The 25,920-nt window shown below is 49.3% G+C and overlaps 3 protein-coding genes across 3 annotated transcripts; 1 reads left to right on the plus strand and 2 right to left on the minus strand.

Moving 5' to 3' along the window:
- Positions 1-3,581: 3,581 nt before the first annotated feature.
- On the minus strand, positions 3,582-5,287 carry LOC136519814 (uncharacterized). The gene is made up of 2 exons (XM_066513187.1): positions 4,891-5,287; positions 3,582-4,811 (listed from the first exon to the last, which is right to left on the minus strand). Exons 1-2 carry the CDS (start codon positions 5,168-5,170, stop codon positions 3,766-3,768), a joined length of 1,326 nt encoding a protein of 441 aa, XP_066369284.1. The 5' UTR covers positions 5,171-5,287; the 3' UTR covers positions 3,582-3,765.
- A 1,340-nt stretch (positions 5,288-6,627) lies between these two features.
- LOC136523508 (soluble starch synthase 1, chloroplastic/amyloplastic-like) lies at positions 6,628-12,203 on the minus strand. The gene is made up of 12 exons (XM_066517172.1): positions 12,199-12,203; positions 11,829-11,910; positions 11,573-11,746; positions 11,389-11,470; positions 11,198-11,289; positions 11,019-11,081; positions 10,796-10,885; positions 8,730-8,854; positions 8,533-8,641; positions 8,397-8,449; positions 8,192-8,231; positions 6,628-6,911 (listed from the first exon to the last, which is right to left on the minus strand). The coding sequence occupies exons 1-12, from the start codon at positions 12,201-12,203 to the stop codon at positions 6,753-6,755; spliced, it is 1,074 nt and encodes a 357-aa protein (XP_066373269.1). The 3' UTR covers positions 6,628-6,752.
- A 10,205-nt stretch (positions 12,204-22,408) lies between these two features.
- On the plus strand, positions 22,409-24,001 carry LOC136523509 (uncharacterized). Its single transcript, XM_066517173.1, has 2 exons — positions 22,409-22,615; positions 23,624-24,001. Exons 1-2 carry the CDS (start codon positions 22,409-22,411, stop codon positions 23,999-24,001), a joined length of 585 nt encoding a protein of 194 aa, XP_066373270.1.
- The last annotated feature ends 1,919 nt before the right edge of the window (positions 24,002-25,920 follow it).

A 25,920-nucleotide genomic window follows, 5' to 3' on the forward strand; every position in this document is an offset into this window, starting at 1 on the left:
CCACACCCTCTTCCGCCGCCGGGTTGCGCCGTTGGCGGAGAGGACGCGGCCGATGTGGATGTACGGCGGCCGGTCGGACCCGGACTGTGTGTCGTCGGAGGACCTGCTAGACGACGAGGTCTTGAGTCATCTTGGCCGAGTGCTGCAGCTGAGGCCTAGGGATACGGTTGTGGGGAAACCCATACCGTTTAATGCCTCGGTCGTATCCAACCTGGTATGATCCCTTATTTTGTTCATGTTTCTTCCTCTGCTTTTCTTATTTCTTGATCTCGGGCCATCCGTTCCGTAGGTGTTGCCACGAAGTTCTCTACCTCTACTGCACTCATCAGGTCATCCCCTGTTGTAACACCCCGGCCCAGAGCTTAATAGGATTAATAGGATACTCATACCAACAAGTTGCAACTTCTTTTCTAGAAGCCCATCTCTTAAGAACTCCAAGGTTAAGCGTGCTTGGCCTGGAGCGATGGGTGACCGACCGAGAAGTCTTTCCCGGGTGCACATGAGTGAGGACAAAGTGCGTAGAAAAGACTTGTGTGGGTCTGTGAGGGCAGTCTATGTCCTAGAAAAGCTGCCAGATGTAAGCGGGCCCGGCCTTGTAGAGGCGGGACGTTACAGAATGGTATCAGAGCCGACTCTCGCGGTTTCATGGGCGCATGTGTTGCAGTTGCGCAGGCATGGTGCGCATGGCTGGTGTGGACCCAGAGTGGTCACCCTGCATGGCACATGCGTTGGCACTGGACACACGGACGTGGCCAAGAGGGGACATTCCTGGCCTGGGGTTGACCGACGAGGACGTCGGTCTCCTAAGGGGGTGAGGATGTAACACCCCGGCCCAGAGCTTAATAGGATTAATAGGATACTCATACCAACAAGTTGCAACTTCTTTTCTGGAAGCCCATCTCTTAAGAACTCCAAGGTTAAGCGTGCTTGGCCTGGAGCGATGGGTGACCGACCGAGAAGTCTTTCCCGGGTGCGCATGAGTGAGGACAAAGTGCGTAGAAAAGACTTGTGTGGGTCTGTGAGGGCAGTCTATGTCCTAGAAAAGCTGCCAGATGCAAGCGGGCCCGGCCTTGTAGAGGCGGGACGTTACACCTGTGGTGCTGCCACGAAGTTCTCTACCTCTATCGCTGTCATGATAACCTAGTGGAGCTCGAGCTCCCTCACCAAAACCTGGCTCAACCATCATACTCCATCGCCTGTGGTTGGCAGCAACTTGCCGCCTCACCGCTCCACCCCTCAGCAGCCACCTTCGGTCTGGCCGCCCCCCTCCGCCCCCTCCGATCAATTTCTAAGCTTAAAGCACATTAGATTCCCCATCAACCCTTACCCCTAACCCAAAGAGGTCACTGGCAATGTGCAAATCAAATCACCTATTTTTTAAAAAAAACCTTGGTAATTGAGGAGGTGTGTAAAAAATAGTTGCTCGTGTTTGCTGCATGGCTTACTCTCTAGCTAGGTTGACCGACCCAACATCCAAGCAAAGGCTCAACCAAGTTCATGCCATCTCCCGAATCAGGTACTGAAGCATGGACTTAGTTTTAATAGTCTGCTTAAATCTCCAAGGTCAAGCTTGTGGGTAGTTTTGTTATTCACAAGTAACCAAGTAATTCACTTTTTCATATGGCCACTAGAGTGCTATGCCTCTCACTAGATGTCATACATATATGAGAATGTACTCCCTCTGTTCAGGTGTATTTCTCTGCTAGGACAGGATTTAACCGATAATTGCTACATAATATATTTTTGTACAAAATTGATGTTATCATATTCATATTGAAGAATATATATTCATGCGCAAGTTCGATCTGACAAGTTACCCTCCTCTTTGAAAATACAAGGAGTATTTTGTTAGGACCATGCTTTGATCGACAATTTCTCTACCAATATTCAGTTTTCTGTTACAAAGTCATAATAAGTAAGTATTTTCAATATGAATTTGATAACATCAATTTTATGTCAAATAAAATTAGGCCTTTGGAACCATTCTTACGATGTATCAGTTACAAATTTCAAATTTAGGCACGAGGAACATGATACACATCACGGCAAAATTTGGCAATAGGATTATGATAGTTGTGACAAAATTAGCTAGTGCAGCATCCAACTCATGCCCTACCTTAACGTATGTCGGTTATTAAAGCACAAGGGCTCACGACACGCTTGCCATTATCTCGCGAGTGTCACTTATTGGGCTTGTTCGCTTGAACTTATCAGTTGGCTTATCAGCTAGAATCTACAGTATTTTTCTCTCACAACAAAACAGCTTCAGCTGGCTTTAATACCAGCCGAACAGGCCCATTGATTAAACCTGTCTGCCCATAGAAGCAAGGTCTGGTTAACCTGCATGAGTCCTAGGACATCATTATTTTATTTCCGTTTCACTATGAACAAACACTAGAAAGAATGGGTAGATAAATGTTTCTCTTTTCTCTTTTCTCTCTCCCCTCTCCCCTTTGTTCCTCTCTCTAGGTCAGTGAAAGGGGGATAATCAAAGGCGATAGGTAGCTCAAGCTTGACAACAACTACATGTCATAGGCCAACAAGGTGAAACCCTTGCTACTTCGTTTTTGATAAAAAAAATTTGGAATTGCTAATCAATATGCGACTGACGTACATGTACAACGCCCACTCCCCCGCCTACTGCCCTCCTCCGGTCATCCTCCCACGGTGATGGCATTGAATTCACTACCTCCGCCCCTGCCGCACTAACCTACTGGAGCTCGAGCTCCCCCGCCCAAACCTGGCCCAATCAATGGTCTAACAAGTTACCCTCTTTGAATAACAATGAGTGTTTTGTTAGGACCATGCTTCGATTAACAATTGCTTTACCATTCACTTTTCTGATATAAAGTCATAATAATAGGTAATTTTCAATATGAATCTGATAACATCAATTTTATGTAATTGGGCATATGGAACCATCCTTACGATTCATCAGTTACAAATTTCAAATTTAACACAAGGAACATGATATACATCACAATAAAATTGGGCAAGACGAATACGATACACATCGTGACAGAATTCGCTAGTGCAAGATCCAATTCATGCCCAGCTTGCCTCAAACACACGTTGATTATTGAAGCACAAGGGCCCACAAGCTTACCCTTATCTCGACTGTGAGTGCTACTCGTTCCCTAAATCTCTCGACCCATATACAAGCCTATGTCCGGTTAACCTGCATGAGTCTCAAGACACTATTATTTTATTTACTTTCACTTATGAACAAACACTAGAAAGTATGGGTAGATAAATGCTTTTCATTTTCTTCTCTCTTCTCCTCCCCTTTCTTCCTGTCTCTAGTTGAGCGAAAGGAGAGGTCCGACAAAGGCGGTAAGTGGCTTAAGCTTGACAGCACCACATGTGCATAGGGATAAAATTATCCCTCATTTCAAAATAAACTAAAAACCTTTTAAGCTACTATTTTTTGGTTCACCAACTATAAGTATTATATTGTATTTTATTATGCACCGTAGTGAGCTGGAACCATGTCAAAACAAACGACCCTGAATCAGGTTAACATGATCGTCCTAAATCCTAATTAATACTGAATAGTGAATTTATCTTCAATTCGTTTTCTGTTCGACTTTCGCTTTATTATATGTATATAATCAACCATCAGTTCGCTTGCACACAGTCGTATTACGCTAGTCGGCGACTCGGCGTACGGACCATGATACGCCTTGCAATACATCAAGTTACAAATATATGTGACGACACCGTTTTATATTAGCAGCCAAAGTGGCAGCTGATTCGTTGCTAGCTTCAGCCCCGGATCCTCCACGTGGCGACGATAGCCGCCACCGAGATGGCGGCCACCGACGAGGCCCAGATGACGCCGGGGCGGTTGCGGACGAAGAAGTTGGCCATCCTCTGGTCGTGGTATTCTCTCACCTTGTCGATCTCCCGGTCCATGGCCATGTACACGGACGGGTACGTGGCGTGGCCGTCGATGTTCTTGATCAGCTCGTGCACCTCCTGCCCGCCGCCGGACCCACCGAGGACGACGCCGGCGCGGCGGAGGATCCGCACGTCGGCCGCGTCCTCCACGATCGCGTTCATCATCTGGAAGTAGCGCGTGATCGGCTTGCTCTGCTCCTCGTACTCCCGCGCCAGAAGGTTCCGGGCCACCGTGGCCAGCTTGAAGTCGTACACCAGCGCCGGTAGCCACACCGTCGGCTGCGCGAACTCGATCTCGGCGCGGCCGTTCTCGGAGGCCTGGAGACGGACCCCGGACCGCCGGAGATCCCTCACGGTCGGCATGCGAGACGGCCTGCCGGTGACGCCCCCGCCTTTCCCCTGCGCCGGCTTCACCACGCTCATGTGCAGGCAGTCCAGGAGCGTGCGCGCCGCCACCTCCTTGCTGGCCGCGACGTCCTTGAACGGGCTGTCCGGGGGCACCGCCCCGGTCTTCTTCGTGGAGAAGGGCGAGTAGTACCAGCAGAAGCGGTGGATCACGTCGGCGAGGTTCTGCTCCGTGACGTCCAGCTTGTACTCGCGTCCCATGGATTCCTTGACGTCCTTGAAATCGGATTGCTCTACAGTCTCCTTGATGACGGCCTCGATGTGGCGGGCTACGTTGAGCAGGTCCTGCAGCCGGAGCTGGTTCTCGAGCTTGATCACGTCCGTGACCATGTCGAGCATGTGGCGCGACTTGAAGATCTGGTCGACGGAGTCGCGGTCCGCGTTCTTCCTGCTGATCGCTTCGTTGAGCTTTGGCAGGTAGCCGACGACGAGGAAGATGCCGTCCACCACGCGCTTCTTCTTTGCGTCCCAGCGTTCGTCTGTCACCTCCGCAGGATCTCCTGCTTCTGCATCAGCGACAGCGTCAGAAAAAGAGATAAGTAAGTATGACGACGAATGGTTAGAATCTGGGCGACGCACGATTACCGTCGGGTTGTCCAAGGATTTTGGAATGGCATTTCCTGGCGAGGGCCAGGAGCAGGCTGTTGGCGCGCAGCACGTGGTCGTCGACGTGCCGGCCCGTGACGGCCTCGTAGACGAGCGCTGCCTTCACCCGGAAGCTGTTGCGCCGGTCGATGGCGCTCCGGTCATCGTGCGTGAAGAAGACGCTCGCGGGCGCGAACTCCTCCGGGTGCTCCGCGCGCAACCGCTCGTACGCCGTGGACTTGAGCATGGCATCGTACGGTGGCGCCGACGTTCCGCTCATTTTCGCTTTGGTTCCGATCGGGTGGTGACGCTTCAGAACTGGCGGGTGGCCGATGGGGTTTTATAGGTCTCGCTCGCAAGGGCCGTGAGGGCAATGCCACTCTTTCTGAATTCGCCAGTAATCCCTTTCTTGCGCGTGATCAGAGGCCACAAGCAGCTTACGTGACATGGAGGAATACGAATTCAGGGTCTGTTTTGAATATAGAAATAGAAATTTCACAAGAATTATATAAAAAATATAGAAATTCCACGTAATTCAGTTCAATTTCATACGAAAACGTAAGAAACTACCGGAGAAATTCTTTATTTGACGACACTACTAATAAGATGAACTATTTCTTCATTGGCTCTGCGTGCGTTTCTTCATTATCACCTTTAGTTAAATTAAGTATTTAGGCCCCGTTTGGCAGGGCTTCACTTCACTAGTGAAGTCATTTTTTTTTTTTTTGCTTCAGCTCCATGAACAGTTTCATCGGTGGAGCTGAAGCGGTGTTGGTAAACTGTTTGGCAAAATGACTTTCCTGTGAGAGCATGTTTTTAGGGGCCTGGAGGAGGAGCCGGAAGAAGCCACTTTTTTGGCTCCATCCCACCCCAAATCACTGTGAGAGCATGTTTTTAGGGACTTCATAAGTGAAACTATTTTACTTTACCCCGTTTAGTAGAAAACGGCTCCAAACAGCTTCTGAAGCCGGTGGAGAAGCCCTGCCAAACGGGGCCTTAATTAACCCAAAATAAATCTAGCCGATTTGATAACTGGATGTTAAGGAATCCAGGTTGGACAACACGACGATCAGGGATCGATCCCAAGCTGTGTGCCGGTCCGGAATGGACGCCCCGCAAGCTTCCCCACAGATTACAACCATCTAGGCATCGCGCACTGAAGGCTCATGCACTCATGCTCGCGTCGCGTAGAGCCGTAGACCATTCCCTTGCTCCGAAGGTATTACTAACCAAGCGGACGGGACGTGGTCACGACAAGTATAAAAGCACCTGAAACATGGAAACCCGTGCTGGGACACAAGGCATACACCAACAGTCCAACATCATGCGTTTTACAGGATTCCTCCATGCCATCATGGCAACGCTTTCGATATATAGAAACCCTTGACACTGAAGATGCACCATCAGCAATGCCCATCTCTAGTAAACGGCCGAGAATGCACAGAAGTGGCCACTTTGGTCAAGAAAAACGAGGCATGGTTTTCTAACGAGTCATTAAGTTATCAGTCCTAACCAGCAAAGAACAACAACATGGGTAATACTCTTAAGGTAAACAGTGAGTGGCATAGCAGAAACTGACTCCATTTTGTTCCATATGTATCACTGTGAGGCTGCCTGCGCGACTGCTTCCAGCATCCCCTTCTTATTCTTCAAAACTGTCGTTCAACTGGACTCCTCACTGCATCACGGTCCTTTCTTTGAGCCAAAGCAGCAGGCGCCGTAAGGCTGACCTGGACATTGGAGCGATGGAGCCAACAGCCGGTCTGCCTTCCATGTAATGTACAGGGGTCTTCTCATCCTTCAGCTTACTATAGGATGAAGAACTGAAGATCTTTAAGGACACACCACTTGCCGTCCCCTTTTTACATGACATAGGGTCGATCGATGAAGGCCCACTGGAAGATTTGTTCATATTGTTCTGCGGCATGGTCCCACGTGAAGTCTTTTGACATGCCCCGCTTCATGAGCCCTTCCCATGAAGACTTGTGTTCCCTGTATGTCGAAATTGCAGTTCGCAATGTCTGCAAAACAAGGATCAAAATCCAATTATGAAATGTTCTGCCCCATAATACAGTAGAATAGTGGTTTAGTTTTACTGTTGCTGGGTAAAAAATATCACTGCAATCTGGTGATAAACAGTAAACAAACTGATCCTGAAACCACCTGTGCATAAACTCCCTATATTGCCCTTCAATTGTTTCATAAGAAACTTAACTTCTGTAACTGATACTCCCTCTAGTCAGGAAAACCTGACGTTTCAAACAGTTTATACTCCATGAATGTTAGGAGTACTTTGACCCGAGAAAAGTCAATATTATCTTAGATGCACTTTTGAATACAAATCTACTTATAAAAGTTTTATGCCCTAAACTTGCATATAATTTGAGTAATAGTTGGCCAAAATTTGTAAAATCTGACTTTTCCCTTATCAAAATACTACTATCAGTCCTGGATGGAGGTATTACTAATTGCAGTTCAGTTTTGTTGTTGGAAATGACAGCTCCAGACTGGACAGAGTAATTTCCAGGCTTGGTTCGATAACATATTGGCCAAAGTAAAAGCAGAACTAATTAATACTCCATTTTAAAAATATATGATGTTTAGGACAGGCTAATAAGTTTGAACTCAATAGGTTGTCCGAAATGTCATATATTTATAAACAGAGGGAGTAATCACCTCATAAGCACATACCGGACATGTAAATTCACATCCTGCACCTGACACAAGTCAGTCTAGAACCAGGGGTGAATTTTCCGTATATGCTTCAGGCTTCGATTTCCCACTAATTCCAACTTGCCATAGATCAGTTGATGGGAGGTGCGGATAGCCGGGTATACACCCATCACACAGGTTGAGTCCTCCTTGACTCAAATTTGGTTGCCTATTTATTATTATTTACAACACCACCTAGGCCTTGTAAAGTGGAGCTTATAGCAGCTTTTACTGCTCCCAGAAGCTCCAAAGACCAAAACTCTTCCAGGAGCCCAAGTCCTATAATATGCTACTGCCAAAAGTTTAGTTTGTGATGAAGGCCAGAAGCTAGAGGAGTTCTTTCTAGATTATTTTTCTTTTTAATAAAGTTCCCATATACCAACACAAGAAAACAATAAAACTCATTTTACCATAAAACCAATTGCATGCTTTGTGCCTTTGTTATTAGAATTGGCTAGACGGTTTGTTAGCACAAAGTGAGTTCAGCAATGTTTCATCCATAAATTATAAGGGTCATTGTAATCACATACTATGATCAACTATCAAGATCCTAAGTTCCTAGCAGAATTCAAGTTTGATGGAAACTTACCCACAACATGTTTTCCGTGGTTAGGGGTGCGAATGCCCACCTGCAAAATATGTGTATGCAGTAAAAATTGATCAGGAGTTCACTGATGAATGGAGCAAACTACTGCAATTACTGTAAGCATTCAATTGATTCCAGAATCCAGCTGAAAAAGAGAGAGAGAGAGAGAGAGAAGGAACTGCAAATGTTGAAATGAAGCTTTACTTACCCCGTACCCTGTTCTCCATTCTCACTGAAAGGGTTGAAATTCTCCACAGTATCCTGTTCAACAAACAAAATAGGTGAAAAAACATTCTACCTTGGTACTAATATAACAAGGCAGTATTATAGGATGGCTGTCTTACTCTAAGTCCCCCAGTTGCATGGACAACAGGAACTGTGCCATACTGCATAGCATATAGCTGATTCAGACCACAAGGTTCGAATCTGGATGGCATTAACAATATACTGCAGCTGCACAAAAAAGGAGAGATCAATATCCCAAGTATAAAATGTACTTATAAGATGTCAAGTGAGTTTTTAACAACATGCTGTTGCATACCCGGCAGTTATTCGGTGGGAAACTGGAACACTAAATCCAACCCATCCACGAAATTTATCCTTGAAGTTCGACTCTCTAGATCTCATCCAGTTTTCGAGCTCTGGGTCACCAGATCCAAGCATGACCTACATTAAATAAGAAGAAAAGTTTCATAGGTCAAAACACTCTAGTTGTAGGCTTCAAAAGGACAACTCAACTTCTAAATCCACTCCGAAGTTCGACCCATGCCATTCATCAGCCTTCAGTTGGAAGTGAAAAGCAAACACTTGTGCAAGAAGATGTTATTCAGTATTCCAGGAAGGAGAATGTTGGAGGCCAAAGGGAACCACGGTGCCTCTTTTTCATACAAGTTTCTTAAGCAAAGTACTAAATATTAGCACCATTAGTAAATAAACTGATATAAAAGAGCCAATTCCAGCAACGGTCCATAAACTTCTCCCACGTTCTCGTCTTTGTCCACAGAGTCTCAAATTGCACATTCGGCGCCTCAAACTTTTGTCATGGTTTCCAGATAGGTCGAAACGGGTCCAAATCAGCCCTGGCTTGCATGCCACCATGCTTGGTAGTCATGTGGGTCAAATCTGCATATATATTGCTTCGGTTCCACATTATAGTTTACTTTTCTATAACTTTGACCAAGTTTTTTTAAAAATATATTAACATCTATGAGTTCAAATAAATTCACTATCAAAACATATTTCATGAAGAGTTTAATGAGAGTAATTTGATATTATAGATGTCAGTGCATTTTTCTATAAACTTGGTCAAAGTTAGAGAGGTTTCACTTGGGAAGTTGGGATAAAACCAAAGTGAATTATATTTTGGAATGGAGGAAGCAGTATTTACTTGTTGACTACTTCACAAATATTGTTTAATAGATAGTCACATTAAGGAATTCCCTGAAAATGCTCTAAACCAAGAATTATTAGGGGGACAGCTTCTCTAACCAATCATATGCACTAGAGTCGAGGATTCCACTGGGTGCACGGTGGCCTACTAAATGCTATATAGGCAGTTGAGGCTGATTTGGACATGTTTGGACCTACCTAAAAACCAGGGACAAGTTTAAGGTATCAAATATATTATTCCAGAGATTTTGTATGTGGATAAGAATCTGAGACAAGTTTAGGGATCACTGATGAAATTCCTCTTATCAGGATTAAGCAAGTTTCTCTTAGCATTTCAGGCTCTATGTTTAGCCAACCCCTTACGCCAGAGCAGCGGCAGCTCCACATCTCCACGTGGTAGCCCATTGAGAACCAATGTGAACAGCCCCTACAAGCAAGTATTCAAGCTACTACAGTAGCACTGGGCAGCTACGCGCCTATGCCAACTAATAAAAATGGTTAAGAATCAAGAAAAAGAAATAAAGAATGAGAAGGGCTGGAACTGGAGAAAGCGATTTAATCTAAGGACATTAGGAAAGTTAAGAAATCCTCTTAAAACTTGCAGACACATGTTAATAAAGAGTGATAGATTTGCACCTCAAATACTTATTTAATTCCACCTGTAACTAGATCACACAAAAAAAACCACCTGTAACTCGTGCAAGTTGAAACTTGAAAGTAACAACGACATCTCGTATCTGTAATAACTGTCATACTACCAAATCTGATGTGCTGTACTATACTATCCCCAATATATTTGCACGCTTTGCCAAGCCCTGGTAGAGGCAGGATGTGTGGCAAGTAGAGTTACATCTGGGAGGTGCATGGCAACCAAGCTGAGATGAGAAAAGTGCATAGATGAGAAAACTATTTTGATATATTGATCTACCCAGTACTAACTTTCTGGCCCTACTTTGAGTTAGAGGTGTTGCCAAAGAAGGCTGCTAAGTGGTAACTAAGTCAACCTGGACTGAAAGTACACACCCTCTTCTGAACCTTAACATGTTGCTCAGTAGCTAACACAACTCAGAATCCTAGTTTATTTCTAAAGATAAGAAACCTGTCTTCACAGCTGCTGGTGCACCTCACCAGTTCCACAGTTATCCTGAACCTTTTCCCCCACATGATGGTTTTAACTCACTTTACAGCTTACAATAATGGAGAAGAATCAGGACTTACAAATTGAACGTCGTCCCGCATAAGATGCGGTATGATAAGTTGAATGAGATCAATGCCTTTCTGATAATCCAATCTTCCAATAAAGCCAATCTGTAAATTAAGTTAATAAATTGATCCATATTATTTCTTTCAAATAAAAAATTCATGTCTAAAGCATCAATATCTCACCAGAGAACTGTCAATGCACTTTTACATTTGTCCTAAATCCATATTATTTCTTTCAAATAAAAATTTCGGGCCTTATAGGTAAACCCAGCTCCTTCTGCAATGCACTTTTACATTTGGCCTAAACCAACAATATCAGATAAAAAGGATAAGTGAAAGAAATGAGAAACAAAGAATAAACATAGGAGGCAATCATCCTAATGCATATACAGATGCTTTAGAGAACTGTCAGCGCACTTTTACAGAGAGGTCATCAACAGAATAATGACAAGGGATACATTTGTCCGTGGCAGGGTTCCAATCATTAATGTCTATTCCATTTACAATTCCTGCAGTATAGAGGCATATTGAATTAACTTTTATCATCTGACTTGCTTGTTTTCATGAAGTAGTTGAAGAACAGAGCAAATTAAAATGAATATGGCTACCATTTAATACACTCTTTCTGGAGCTTAAGAGGTCATTGAGGCCCTGTCCACCTTCAGCAGTTGTGACCTCCCATGAATAACCCTAGAAATTAAACATAAAATGAAGAGAGAAGACAAGCAACACCTAAATTGAAGGGAGAATAGCTTTTAAAAGATCAAAGAAAAATGACATATGTAATATCACCTTACTGACAGTCACGATTCGATCTGCTATCACAACTGCACCTTTCAAAAAATTAACTGCCTCACCCTTGTCAAGGGCATGCCTCCTTGCCCATTCAGGGAATACCCACTCCAGAGCTCCATACCATTCAGGTGGCAACCCAAGGTCACGATATGTGCTTGCAGGCTCTACACCCTACCACAATGAGATAACATATGGTTTGAGTAAACTGTGCTGCCAAGCTATGTATAGACAACACAAAATGATGAGCTCAAACCTGATGTGCTAAATTATGTATTACAAGAATGCTGTGGGAGTCTTTATAAACACCATATGGTCTATATTTCGCAGCAAGAAGGCTGAAACAAACAAAATCAAGGTTAGGTTGAAACGGATTACATAATGAAAACTAATTTAGCATTGTGAAACCAAAGCAAGGAAACAATAAAGAGTACATGTCTAAAATTGCACTTCAATTCAAAGTGAAACAGCTGACTGACAGCGAGCAGCAAACCATGTGAAACACGTCAAAAGAAAGAAGTATTATCTAAACAGCTAAATCATATTCATGACAAACAATAAGATGAAGCTCATTAGTCCATTAACCTCTAATTGCACTAATGTGTCCCAACTCGTAAGACACCTACATCATGCCTGCTTGATCATCACACTTATGTACTAACTGTCAAAACATAAGTAAAAGCACAACATGCACAGCCACAAAGACCATGCCAGCAAGGGACATCAAATCTAAGAACAGACCACTGATGCAGGACCATACCATTATTAAAGCAGCATAGTACAACTACCTAACTTTTTTTTAAAGCGGTAAAACAGGGAAGAGAATGAAAATATACAGTAATTTTCACGAACACGCAGTAGAGCTGCGTATCATTATATTAAGAAGAAGAAAATATATAGTAATCACAATGTTGATTTCTTCAAAGAACATACATTATGAAAGAAATAACACAAGATTGCATTGCAAACAGACTGAGTCCACAACAGCAATTGTTGTGCGAAACAACTATCCTTACATCTATAACATATAAAAGGTTAGAAGTAAAACCATGCCAATACCCAGAACATGGGAAATACCATCTGTAGTAATACCAAGGAATATTCTTGGAGTGGTGAAATCAAGTTAAAAGAAAACTCAAATAACATATCTGAACTACAAACTGCTGTTTGAGATGCAGAAATACAGATATGTATTTGGCAAAGCTAGTCCAGCAACACTGGGTACTGTCAAGTATATGTCCTGTGTCTCATCTCTAGTCTTTACATACACATACATATGTATACAATAGGCACCTGGGCCATGGACCTTATGGGCCATACTAGAGCTATGTACTATATACTTGACAGGTACTGTCGGTACAGAAAGTGACCAACTAGTGAATATTTGTAGTTTTGCTGTAAGTTGTGATCGGAGGTGGCCTAGCACTCAATGACACAGGATTTATACTGGTTCAGGCAACGTGCCCTATGTTCAATCGGGGTCGGTCGGTGACTTTATTCCTGAGCCCAGGTGCTCGAAGTTTGCAGTGGGGTTACAAATGAGAAGGAGAAAGATAGGGTGTACGAGAGGTCCGGTCGGTTCCAGTCGGAAGAGCCAAGAGCGACGGAAACTCCGCTATGAGCTAAGTGTTCAAGCGTGTGCTTGAGGTCCGAACCTGGCGGTTCTGTGGTTGTGAGCTATTGGACTAATGAATCTAAAGGAACTGAGCTTAAATAGATTGGTCTGTCCTATTGGAGGGAGTGCATCCCCTTTTATAGATGAAGGGGATGGCTTGATAGGTGAGAGGGAGAGGGTACGGATGTTTTTAAGCCTTGTTGCCCACGCCGATGAGGATTGAATAATGGTAGGCGCCCACAACACTATTGATGTCACTGTAGAATGTCAGGTGCACGTGGGAGGTTGCGCTATCTTCTTCAGGAAGGGTTGACGTCGGTACCTGCAAAATACTGCTAGATGCCTAGAGGCATGTGATGAGTTTTACCATGTTTACCGTGTATGGTGAATCCCGACGCCTACAACACTATTGATGCCCAGAGGCATGTGATGGGCTTTTTGCCATACGGGAGTCCAGCGGCGCCTACAATACTGTAGGGATAAATGTCGGCGCCTACAATACTGTTTGTGTCAGGGCGGTTGTGGAACATTATTCCCGTAGGTGTACAGGGTATGGTCCCTGTGCCGTGGTTTGACTCGCGTGCTGCTTTCTCCGTTTGTCCCTGGTCCCTTCTGAGCGGGCGTCCCCGCTCGGATGGCCCCAGTCGGCTTTGGTTGCGTCGGTCGCAGAAGAGCGGTGAGCAGGGTTCTTACATACCCCAGTCGGAGAGACATGGGGTCGGAGTCAGAAGTAGGGCTCAGGGCAGGCCTTCCAATCGGAGAGGCCGTTCGGAGACAGCTGGAGCCCGAATCGAGCGCTCCGGTCTGATAGATGGGCCGAAGTAGCTGACGAGCGGGCGTTGCTCTTCTTGGGCCTGGCCTTCCGGTCGGTTGCTGGACCGTCCCTTTGCCCTGTTGTTTTTAGACTCTTGGGTCGAACCTTGGCGCAGAAGCCGGTCCCCGAGGGACCTTGGGTTTATGAACCCGACAGGAGCCCCCGAGCCCCCGGGCGATTTGGATAGAATCGTCCAAGGGATTTTTGTCTTGTCGACGGGTGCGCGTGAGCGCACCCGTGGGTGTAGCCCTCGAGCCCCCGAGCGGTTCAGGCAGAACCGTCAAGGGGGTGTTCTGTGTCATCAGGGAAAGTTTTCTGTTTTGTTGGCGGGTGCGCGCGAGCACACTCGCGGGTGTAGCCCCCGAGCCCCCGGGCGGTTCGGGCAGAACTATTTGAGGGGTGTTATTTTAGCGGGCGTGTGTGCGTGTTTTTGAGATGGAATTTTGTCAACCAAGGCGTCGTTGTGTAGCCGAGGTGTTTTTCAACTTACTGATCCTGGCGTCGATGCGCGCCGTGGATCGGGCGAGGAAGTTAGTCCGAGCGTGAGAGAGCTCACTGATCCTGGCTTCGATGTGCGCCATGGGATCGGGTGAGGGAGTTAGTTCGGTCGCGAGAGAGCTCACTGATCCTTGCGTCGGTGCGCGCCGTGGTTTTGAAATAGTTAGTTTAGGGGACGGACGAGACCGAGCCCGTGGGTCCTGGTGTCATGGATCCTTGGCCTTGGCGTAGCCTGGGCAGCCGAGGTAGTTAGTTCAGTTAGTTTTCACGTGAGTTCGAAGTCATGGTACCTGGATTTTTAGAGCGCAGTCGGAAGTGAAGCCATTACGCGAGTTCAGAGTCGTGGTCCCAAGCCGTAGCCGGATCGTATATCCTGTCGACGTGAGTTCGGGGTCACGGTCCCTGGATTTTTTGGAGCACAGTCGGAAGTGAAGCCATTACGCGAGTTTAGAGTCATGGTCCCAAGCCATAGCTAGATGTTGTAGATCCTGTCGACGCGAGTTCGGGGTCGCGGTCCCTAGATTTTTTGGAGCACAGTCGGAAGTGAAGCCATTACGCAAGTTTGGAGTCACGGTCCCAAGCCGTAGCCGGATGTCGTAGATCCTATCGACGCGAGTTCGGGGTCACGGTCCCTGGATTTTTTGGATCACAGTCAGAAGTGAAGCCGTTACGCGAGTTTGGAGTCATGGTCCCTCAATTTTTGGCTTGAGCCCCCGAGCCCTGTCGGGCCTTCATGGGGGTCGATGTGAGTTGTGTGCGTTACCCCATCCGGTTCCTCACAACCGGAGGGGATGAGTTTCGTTGCTTGTCCCGATCGCTCGGGCTCGAAGACTAGCTCGGTGAGTTCGCTAACGGGTGTGATCGAGCGGAATCTGGGTCCGTCGTTCGTGACAGGGTCGACATAGCCCTCTTGTGACATTCCACTACCCTTACCTGCAACTTGGTAGATGCCTAGGTCATTCCGAATACCGACCCAGGTGGCCTAACAGCTTTCCCTCGATGGAGATTCTGTGGGCCTAGCGAGAGGTTCAGGATCGAACGAGAAAGTTGAGATGACCCGGTCTACCGGACCGGGCGAGGGCCACACGGTGCTCATCTATGGTTTTCTCCCCTGGCTCTATTGTTTGCTCATGTCGAATAAGGCAACCGCCGCTTCATGACGCAACACGGAGTGTTCTGGTGCATTTCGCTGCACGTGCGATGCTTAGTTCCTGAGCCCTCGGGCAGTTTAGGGCCCGAATCATCCGGGAGGCGTAGACATATGGAATGAATGTGCGTGTGGATGTATGAAATGATTGTAAGGAAATAGAGGGGGTTGGTAGTGCTCACCTTGATGGCTTAAGTGATGGGGTTCGAAGAGCTTCAGTCGGAAATGTCCGACCAGACCTGCGCTTGTCAATCGTGGGTGAGCCCTTGTGTGAATAGTTTTTGTATTAATGAACACATGCTCACCTTGATGACCTGAGTGATGGGGTTTGGAGAGCTTCAGTCTAAAATGTCTGACCGGGACCCATGCTCATCGTTCATGACGGAGTCGGCATGGCCTACATGGGGCGCCCCTTCACTTCCTACCTGTGTCTCGAGGTGGATACTGAGCGATTCTATCGACTTAGGGGGTCGGTTGGTCTTCCGATGGAGATTTCATTTTTGGTCTCCCTAGGTCTATCCTAGGGAAGCGGGGAGCTGCCCGTGTGCGGTGGCGCTTTGGTTCCTACATCCGTCATATGGTAGTGGTTGATCGTGCGGTAGTGGTGGGCTATGGCCAGGCCACGTCCCTTCTGATCAGGAGCCGTTCCGTCGAGCAGAGCACGTCTCATCGATCAGGGCATGTCTTATCTGCATTAAATGGAAAAGAGAGAAATTCTCGCTCCGTCATTCTGGCTTCCCTGATTGGCGCATCCTTCCCTAACCGTTGTTCCCTTTTCCTTAAGTAGGAGATGGGAGAGGGTTTTTGTTCCATTCTTTTGCCTTTTCTTCATCTGCCACCGCCTTCTCTCTCTTTTTTTGCCGTGAGCGTTCCTGAGAGCCACAGAGGTTTCTAGGAAAGAAATGGGAGAGAGCGAGGGAGGAGAGAGGAACTCATAGAAATATTGGACTAGAGGTCGTCCACCATGAGGACGTCGGTGCTGGAGGCTTTTGTCATGAAGGGGTTTCTACCGCCGCAGGAGGTGGCGCACTGGAGGGTCCCCGGGAGGGAGGAGTTCCTGCAACCTTGTCCCAGCGAGGTGGTTTCTTTCCTTACCTTTCATGAGCACAGATTAGGATACCCCATGCACTGGTTCCTGCGCGGGCTCCTCAACGAGTGGGGTCTGGAGCTGCAGCACCTCAATCCAACGGCAGTGCTGTACATTGCTGGTTTCGTCACCGTCTGTGAGGCTTTCCTTGGGATGGAGCCACACGCGGATCTCTTCCAGTTTTTCTTCTTCGGGAGAGCTATGACGGCGGGGAATTTGGCCGAGACTGCACCGGTGGGGGGGTTCGCCCTGCAGAGGAAGCCGAGCGTGAGAGGTTTGTATCCCGTGTACACCCCATGTGACTCCAACCGGGGATGGCATGAGCAGTGGTTATACATCTAAAATCCAGCGGAGGCACCGTGTCTGGCGTTCACCGGTGGGAGGCCGGTGAAGCAGAAAAGTTGGTCATGGGGTTGCGCCCACACGGAGAGGCATAAGGTGGAGGTCATCGAGGAGGAGCTACGGAAGCTCATAAGGCTCAGCCTTGATGGGGTGCAGGTGTTCCACACCCTCTTCCGCCACCAGGTTGCGCTGTTGGAGGAGAGGACGCGGCCCATGTGGATGTACGGCGGCCGGTCGGACCCAGACCATGTGTCGCTGGAGGACCTACCAGATGATGAGGTCTGGAGTCACCTTGGTCGGGTGCTGTAGCTGAGGCCCAGGGATACGGTTGTGCTAAAACCCATACCGTTTAATGCCTCGGTAGTGTCCAACCTGGTATTGTCGGTGCAGAAAGTGACCAACTAGTAAATATTTATAGTTTTGCTGTACGTTGTGATCGGAGGTGGCCTAGCACTCAATGACACATGATTTATATGGGTTCAAGCAACGTGCCCTACATCCAGTCGGGGTCGGTCAATGACTTTATTCCTGAGCCTAGGTGCTCAAAGTCTATAGTGGGGGTACAAACGAGAAGGAGGAAGAAGGGGGTGTACAAGAGGTTCGGTTGGCTCTGACCGAAAGGGTCGTGGTCAGAACTTGGCGGTCCTATGGTTGGGAGTGTTGATGTCGATCTAGTGAGTATGGGCTTGAAGAAACCGATCTCCCCTGGTTGGAGGGAGCGCATCCCCTTTTATAGATGAAGGGGGTGGCTCTTTACAGGTGAGAGGGAGAGAGTACAGATATTTCCTACGGTGATGAAAACTGGATAATGGTTGAAGCCTCCCAATACTGTCAATGTCGATGTAGGATGTTAGATGTGCACCAGGGGTCGAGATATCTTCTTTAGGAAGGATAGATGCCGGTACCTGCAAATACTTCTGGATGCCTGGTGGCATGTGAGGAGCTGTGCTATGTTCACCCGGTATGGCAAATCCTGGAGCCCATACCGCGATCGATGTCCAGAGACACACGGGGGGCTTATCATATGGGAGTTTCTAGCGGCCCCTACAATACTTTATGTCAGGGTGGCTGCAGAGCACTGCTTCGTGCAGGGTATGGTCCTTGGTATAGTGGTGTTGGCTTGTGAGCCATGCCTTGCCTTTCTCCACACGCCTTCTGGTTCTTTCCAAGCGGGCATCCCCGGTCGGATGGTCCCCAGTCGGTTCTGGCGTGCTAGTCAGAGAATAGTGATGGCGGTGTTTTTCTATGAATCCCGATCAGAGACACGGGGTCAGAGTCAGAGGCGGTCCTTGGGTCAGGCTTTTCGAGTGGAGGTCGTGCGGAGGCAGCCGAGGCCTAACGCTAGCGCTCCAATCGGAGAGGTTGTTCAGAGCTGGACTGAGCCTGAGCTAGTGCTCCGGTCAGAGAGATGGGCCGAAGGTGGCCTGGGCCTGAAGCGAGTGCTCCGGCCTGTTGGTTTTTAGAATTTTGGGCCGGTCCGGAAGAAAGAAAGGCCATTTTCCTGGGCCGAGCCCTGGCGTGGAAGCCGGTCCCCGAGGGACCCCGGGTTTATGAACCCGACAAGAGCCCTCGAGCCCTCATGCGATTTGGGCAGAATCGTCCAGGGGATTTTTGTCTTGCCGGTGGGTGCGCGCGAGCGCACCTACGGCTGTAGCTCCCGAGCCCCAGGCGGTTCAGGCCAAACTAGTTGGGGGTGTTGTCTCAGCTGGCGTGTATGCATGTTTTTTAGTTTGAGACGGAATTTTGTTTAACCACGACGTCGTTGCGTAGCCGAGGTGTTTTTAAGCGCGGGGATTGGATTGAGACAGAACTTAATGATCCTGGCGTCGGTGCGCACCGGGGATCAGATGAGGAAGTTTTTAGTTTTTGAAACAAGCCCTGGCATCGGTGCGCGCCGTGAATGGAAATAACTTAGTTTCGGATGCAACATAGTTCGATCTTTAGCGTCGATGCACACCGTGGGATCAGGTAAGGTGGAGTCGTGAGTAGACCCAGGCATCGATGCTCACCGTGGATCGAAAGAGTTAGTTTTAGTTTGTGAAGCCATCTGAAGCCGTTACGTGAGTTAAGGAGTCACGGTCCCAAGCCATAGCCAGATGTCGCCTATCCCATCGACACGAATTAAGGAGTCGTGGACCCAAGCCGTAGCTGAATGTTGCCTATCCCATCGATGCGAGTTAAGGAGTCATGGTCCCAAGCCGTAGCCAGATGTTGCCTATCCCGTCGACGCGAATTCAGAGTCGTGGTCCCATAGCGTTTAAACCCCCGAGCCCTATCAAGCCTTCGTGGGGGCTGTGAGTCATTTTTGCGCTACCCCATCTGGTTCCTCACAACCGGAGGGGCTAAGTTTTGTCGCCTGTCCTGATCACTCGGGCTCAAAGACTAGCTCGGTGAGCTCACTAACGGGTGTGATCGAGTGGAATCTGGGTCCATCGTTCATGATGGGGTTGGCATTGCCCTCTTGTGACATTCCACTACTCCTTTACCTACAGCCCGATAGATGCCTAGGTCATTTCATAGACCGACCCGGGTGGCCTGACGGCCTCCCCTTCGATGAAGATTCTGTGGGCTTGGCGAGAGGTTCAGGATCGAACGAGAAGGTTGAGATGACCCGGTTTGCCAGACCGGGCAAAGGCCGCACGGTGCTCATCTATGGTTTTCTCCCCTGGCTCTGTTCGGTTGCTCATATCGAATGAGGCAAGCCGCCGCTTCGTGGTGCAACATGGAGCGTTTTGGTGCATTTCGCTGCACGTGCGATGCTTAGTTCGCAAGCCCCCGGGCGGTTCATGCCCTAACCGTCCGGGGGATTTAGGCGTATGGAATGAAATGCGCATATGGATGTATGAATGTTTTAAATTGAAATAGAGAGGCTTTGATAGTGTTTTACCTTGAAGACTAGAGAGATAGGGTTCGTCGGGTTCTAGTCGGAAACGTCCATCCGGGACCTACGCTTGTCAATCGTGGGTTAGCCCTCGCGTGAATAGTTTTATGTTTAATGAACATATGCTTACCTTGATGACCTGAGGGACGGGGTTCAGAGAGCTTTAGTCAGAAATGTCCGACCAGGACCTGTGCTCGTCATTTGAGACAGAGTCGGCATGGCCCGCATGGGGCGCCCCTTCGCTTCCTACCTGTATCTCAGGTGCTTATCTTGAGTGAATCGATCGACTCAGGAGGGTCTGGTTGTCTCTCGGTGGAGATTTCATGTGGTGGGGCCTACATGACTGGAGTGACAGAGTTTGAAGAGCTCCAGTCGGAAACGTCTGACTGGTACCTACGCTTGTCAATCATGGGTTAGCCCTTGTGTGAACTGTTTGTATTAATGAACACATGCTCACCTTGGTGTCCTGAGAGACGGGGTTTGAAGAGCTCCAGTCGGAGACGCCCAACTGGGACCTGTATCTTAGGTGTTTATCCTGAGTGAATCGATCGACTTAGGAGGCCGGTTGATCTCTCCCGGCAGAGGTTTCGCTGTTGGGTCTCTCTAGGTCTGGCCTAGGGAGACGAGGAGTCATCCACGTGCGGTGGCGCTTTGGTTTTTGTGCCCGGCGCATGATAGTGGTTGATCATGCAGTAGTGGTGGGCCATGGCCAGGCCACATCCCGCCTGATCAGGAGCCGTTTCATCATGCTAGGCATGTCCCGTCGGTCAGGGGGCGTCCCATCTGCATTAAATGGGAAAGAGAGAGAAATTCTCGCTCCGCCGTTCTGCCTTCCTCGATTGGCGCGTCCTTCCCCAACCGTCGTCCCTTTTCCTTTAAGTAGGAGCAGGGAGAGGTTTTTGTTCCGTTCTTTTGCCTATTCTTCTTCTTCTATCACCCCCCTTCTTTTCTTGCCGTGAGTGTTCCTGAGAGCCACGGCGGTCTCTAGGAAAGAGAAGGGAGAGGGTGAGAGCAGAAGAGAAGAACTTACTGATTCTTTTTGCAATCCGGAGTGAGGATGTCGGACTGGAAGTCGTCCACCATGAGGAAGTCAGTGCTGGAGGCCTTCGTCCAGAAAGGGTTTCTACCACCGTAGGAGGTGGCACATTGGAGTGTCCCCGGAAAGGAGGAGTTCCCACAACCTCGTTCCGATGAGGTGGTTTCATTCCTTACCTTCCACGAGCGAGGTTTGGGATACCCTGCGCACTGGTTCCTGCGTGGGCTTCTCAACGAGTGAGGCCTAGAGCTGCAACATCTCAATCTAACGGGGGTGCTGCACCTCGCCGGATTCGTTACTGTCTACAAGGCTTTTCTTGGGATGGAGCCGCTCGTAGATTTCTTCCGGCGGCTCTTCTCCCCGAGAGCCTTGACGGTGGGGGACTCGACTAAGATCATGCCGGTGGGAAGATTAGCCCTGCAGAGGAAGCCGGGCGTGGGAGACTCATATCCCAGGTACCTCCCCTACGACTCCAATCGGGGGTGGCATGGGGAGTGGTTCTACATCAGGAATCCGGCGGTGGAGCCATTCCCAGTGTTCACCAGCAGGAGGCCAGAGAAAAAAGAAAGTTGGTCGTGGGGCTGCGCCAAAAAGGAGAAGCACAAGGTGGGAGTCATCGAGGCGGAGCTCCAAAAGCTCATGAAGAGTGGCCTCAATGGGGTGCGGGTGTTTCACACCCTGTACCGCCGCCGGGTCGTGCCATTGGCGGAGAGGGTGCGGCCGATGTGGATGTACGACGGCCTCACAGACTCAGACCGTACGTCGTCGGAGGATCTGTCGGACGACGAGGTCTGGAGTCACATTGGCCGGGTGCTGTAGCTGAGGCCCAAGGAGAGGGTCGAAGGGAGGCCCATACCTTTCAACTCTTCGATCGTGTCCCGCCTAGTTTGTTCCCTTCTCTAATCCGCACATTTTTCTCTGCTTTTCCTATTTCTTGATTGGGGGTCATATGTTCCACAGGGGCTCAGAGAGTACAAGTCCCGGACGCACCTTCCCAAGGGACCGGAGGGCTAGGCCCGACAAGCCGCTCAGAAGGAAGCGGTAGACGCCCGGAAGAAGAAGAGAACTGAGGAGGTTCGGCGGAAGGAAGAGAAGAAGAAGGAGGTCGCCCGGCGCATGAGGGCTAGGGAACATAGGAGCGACATCGAGTCAAAACTCATGTCGGATGACCCTCCTATAGATTTGGATGACATGGTCTTCTCCGATGAGGAGGAGAGTTAGGAGGTCGTTGTGACCTTAGCGGAGCGTCACGGCCCTACGGCGACGTCCGCTGGTGGTGAGCAGGAGGCCGCGCGGCGTGTGGCGGTTCCTGCATCGAGGAAGCATGCAGCGAGTGCAGACATCATTGGCGAGTGAGCGGTGAAGCGGCCACGATCACCGCGCCCCTTGATGGCGTTGTCGGTCCCATCATCATCCATGGCGGGCGCGGCCGAGCGAGCCGAGTGGTCCGAGGAGCAGATGGGCGCTTGCACGATGATGGAACCGGTGCCAATGATGGACTTGCAGCTGAAGGAGGCCTTGCCTGTCGCAGCTGCAGTCGAGCAGTCTAGGCGGTCTGAGGGGCAGACTGGTGCCCGATTGATACGTGACTTGCAGTCGGAGGACGCCCCGCCCGTTGCTCTGGTCGGGGAGTCCCAAGCCAGAGGTCGCAGCGACCACAGGCCAGATAGGAGCCGGTCAGGATGACTCCGACCCCATTCGAAGCAAGGGGGTGCGGGTCGTAGCCTGGGAGCGGTCCTTGGCCCATAGGTCTGTGGTCATCGGAGCCTACCTTCCATGTCATGCCGCTCGCCACCTAGTATGTTTCCTTGCTTCTTCGATTCTTGCTGGTCGAGTCTTCGTGAAGTGTGGCTTACCCACGATTTTTGTTAGCGGCCGAGGGATGCCGGGGTTGAGCATTGCCCCGACCCCCGTGTAGGAGGTTTGGAGGCCCACACTACAGCATGTGGCGGCAGCAAGGCCTTCCCTCCTGGGGGTGCTGCCCCCCAGGGGGGGCTACTGATAAGGCAGCAGCGGTGGTGTCGGTGTTGGCGGCGATCCCGGTGCCGACGGTAGAGGTGACACTCGTGGCCCCTTCTTTGGTGGTCGCGGTGGAGGAGACAATGGAGAGCGAACTCCCTATCTAGCTGAGTGGAGGGCTGCACGATCTATCCTTGCCATTAGAGCCAAAGGCGCCAGGGAAGCGTGGCCGGGGCGGAGCTGGGACGCCCAGTGGCATCTCATGCGAACGTGGTGGTGGAAATCCCATCTGATGACGAGGCGGATACCATGGTGGAACCGGTGGTGTCGTCGCGGGAGTTGGTGGTGGTCTGGTTGAGGGCTAGGCCCTTTAGCGGTTCATTGGAGGGTGACCTGGAGTGGCCCTTCCCCGAGGACCCATCGAAGGCGAGGTTCATCCTCTGGGATTCCTAGGAGCTCCAACTTTGGGAAATTTTTGGTGGACAAGGGCATGCCGTGGTGTCTGAGCTCACTGAGCTATCCGCGAAGCTGGAGAGCACCCAGAAGCAGGCTCAGTTTGCCCGATAGCTAGTTGAGGTCGACCTGTAGCTTGCCGCGGAGGTGAGTTTTTGGTACTTCTCCTTGCCCTTTGAATCTTTCACCGGTTGTTTTTATAACACCTGTTTTTTATAGGAGATAAGGAAGGTGTCGTCCCGCAAGTCGCACTTCCTCTGGGCAGAACACGCTCGGATGGCTGAGCTAGAGCACTGGGCGAAGTCCGCTTGCCGCAAGTCCCAAATCCAGACGGCCGAGGCGGCCGCGGCGCGGGTGGAGGGGCAGCGTGCGGCGGAGCGGGCGACTGCTGCCGAGCAAGGGCTCGAGGCAGCGAAGGCCCGCCATGAGGAGATCGAGGCGGGGCTACGGACGTCCCTAGCTAATACTAAGGTGGCGCTTCAAGAGGCCTTGGCGGCCCTTGAGCTAGAGTGGGCCACCCTAGAGAGGGCACAGAAGGCCCTGGAGGCAGAGGAGAGGGCCCGGTCGGAGGCGGATCAGGAAGTGCTCGCACTCTAGAGCCAGGTGATGGGGATGGAAGACGCGAGTACCCAGTTGTGTGAGTAGGTGGCCCGATAGGCAGATGATTTCTCCACCCTTGAGGCCTCTCGCACTGGTGCGTACCCTTTTGTTTTCTCATGGTGTTGATTTTTCCCAAAGCCTATTTCTAAGTTTGTTGCCCTTCCTCTAGAGCTAGGTGAAAGGGTGAAGGCGCTAGAGCGAGACCTAGAGACATCCAAGGCGAGCTTCAGCCGAAACGCCGAGGAGCTGGCCAAGTCCCGTGAAGAGCGACGTGCTCTCGAAGGGGATCTTGACTAGATTCGCAACGTTGCCCGACTTGTCGTCTCAGAAATCTTCGGGTCGGTGCCAAGTACCAGTGCACCCACGGTCCAGCTGGCGGAGGTCCCAGACGCGGTCAAGGACCTCATCAGGAGCGGGCTGTTTTATGGAGCGTCAGGGTGCTAAAAGCTCTAGTTTGGTTTTGGTGAATTGATGAAACCCTAAGTGCTAACCTAGTTTATCAAGTGATCATGAGATAGGTAGCACACTTCAAGTGGAGAAGCTAATGAAGATCATAACATAAAAATGGTGATGGCATGGCGATGATCAAGGGCTTAAACTTGAAAAGAAGAAAGAGAAAAATAAAAAGCTCAAGGAAAAGATATAATTTGTAGGAGCTATTTTGTTTTGGTGATCAAGACACTTAGAGAGTGTGATCACATTTAGGTTTGATAGCCGTACTATTAAGAGGAGTGAAACTCGTATTGGAATGCGGTTATCAAAGTGCCACTAGATGCTCTAACTCATTGCATATGCATTTAGGATCTAGTGGAGTGCTAACACCCTTGAAAACATTTATGAAAATATGCTAACACATGTGCACAAGGTGATACACTTAGTGGTTGGCACATTTGAGCAAGGGTGAAGAAGATAGAGGAGATGCCACCATCGATCAAGTGACCGGACGCTGGATCTGAATGCATCGGACACTGACTGCCTGCATCCGGTCACGCTGACCTAGCGGTACAGTAGCTAGGGTACTCCACCAGACGCTGGGCTGTGTCCGGTCGAGGAAAAATGGATTTGGACCCTTACTATACTCGATCGAACGCTGGGGCTTTAGTGTCCGGTCAGTTTTGCCAGAACGTCCGGTCAGCACTTAGCCGTTGTGATATGACGATTCAGTTTTAACTCAGAGTGACATGTGGCATAAATCAATGGACTGGACGCTGAGTCCAGGGTTCGGTCAGTATGACTGGAGCGTCCGGTCAGAGCGCAGTGTACCCAGTGAAGGGGTATAATGGCTGTATTTCGTGGGGGCTTCTATTTAAGCCCCATGGCTGGCTATAGCTCACATCTTTAGCCATTTTCATTGACATAGCAACCTTGTGAGCCTAGCCAAAGTCCTCCCACTCATCTCCATCACTGATTCATCATCATAGTGAGATTGGGAGTGATCCAAGTGCATTGCTTGAGTCATTGCATCTAGAGGCACTTGGTGTTCGTGTTTTGCTGTGGATTTTGCTTGTTACTCTTGGTGGTTGCCGCCACCTAGATGGCTTGGAGCAGCGAGGATCATTGAGCGGAGGGTGGTGATTGTCTCCGGCTCCGATCGTGGTGATTGTGAGGGGTTCTTGACCTTTCTCCGGTGGAGCGCCAAAAGGTACTCTAGTGGATTGCTCGTGGCTTGTATGATCCTCATCTTGTGTTGGTTGTGCGGCACCCTATTGAGGGTTTGGCGTGTGATGCCAATTAGCGCGTGAACCTCCAAGTGAGTGAATCGCCACAACAAGGACTAGCTTGCCGGCAAGCAAGTGAACCTCGGTAAAAATCATTGTGTTTATCATTGATTTCGAGGTGATTGGTCTTCATTGTTATTCATCTTTGTGATTGATTGGTTCTTCATCTACACGGCGGTATAACCTTCTTGATCACTC

Source organism: Miscanthus floridulus, chromosome 18, assembly GCF_019320115.1.
Source record: "Miscanthus floridulus cultivar M001 chromosome 18, ASM1932011v1, whole genome shotgun sequence".
Classification (NCBI taxonomy): domain Eukaryota; kingdom Viridiplantae; phylum Streptophyta; class Magnoliopsida; order Poales; family Poaceae; genus Miscanthus; species Miscanthus floridulus.

Coding starts and splice junctions, on each gene's coding strand:
- LOC136523509 (XM_066517173.1), top strand. CDS start 22,409: ATGGCGGGCGCGGCCGAGCGAGCCGAGTGGTCCGAGGAGCAGATGGGC. Junction 22,616..23,623: donor ACGCCCCGCCCGTTGCTCTG/GTCGGGGAGTCC, acceptor TGTTTTTTATAG/GAGATAAGGAAGGTGTCGTC.
- LOC136523508 (XM_066517172.1), bottom strand. Junction 11,290..11,388: donor CAGAAAGAGTGTATTAAATG/GTAGCCATATTC, acceptor TCTATACTGCAG/GAATTGTAAATGGAATAGAC. Junction 6,912..8,191: donor CCACGGAAAACATGTTGTGG/GTAAGTTTCCAT, acceptor CTTGTTTTGCAG/ACATTGCGAACTGCAATTTC.
- LOC136519814 (XM_066513187.1), bottom strand. CDS start 5,170: ATGAGCGGAACGTCGGCGCCACCGTACGATGCCATGCTCAAGTCCACG. Junction 4,812..4,890: donor AATCCTTGGACAACCCGACG/GTAATCGTGCGT, acceptor TCGCTGATGCAG/AAGCAGGAGATCCTGCGGAG.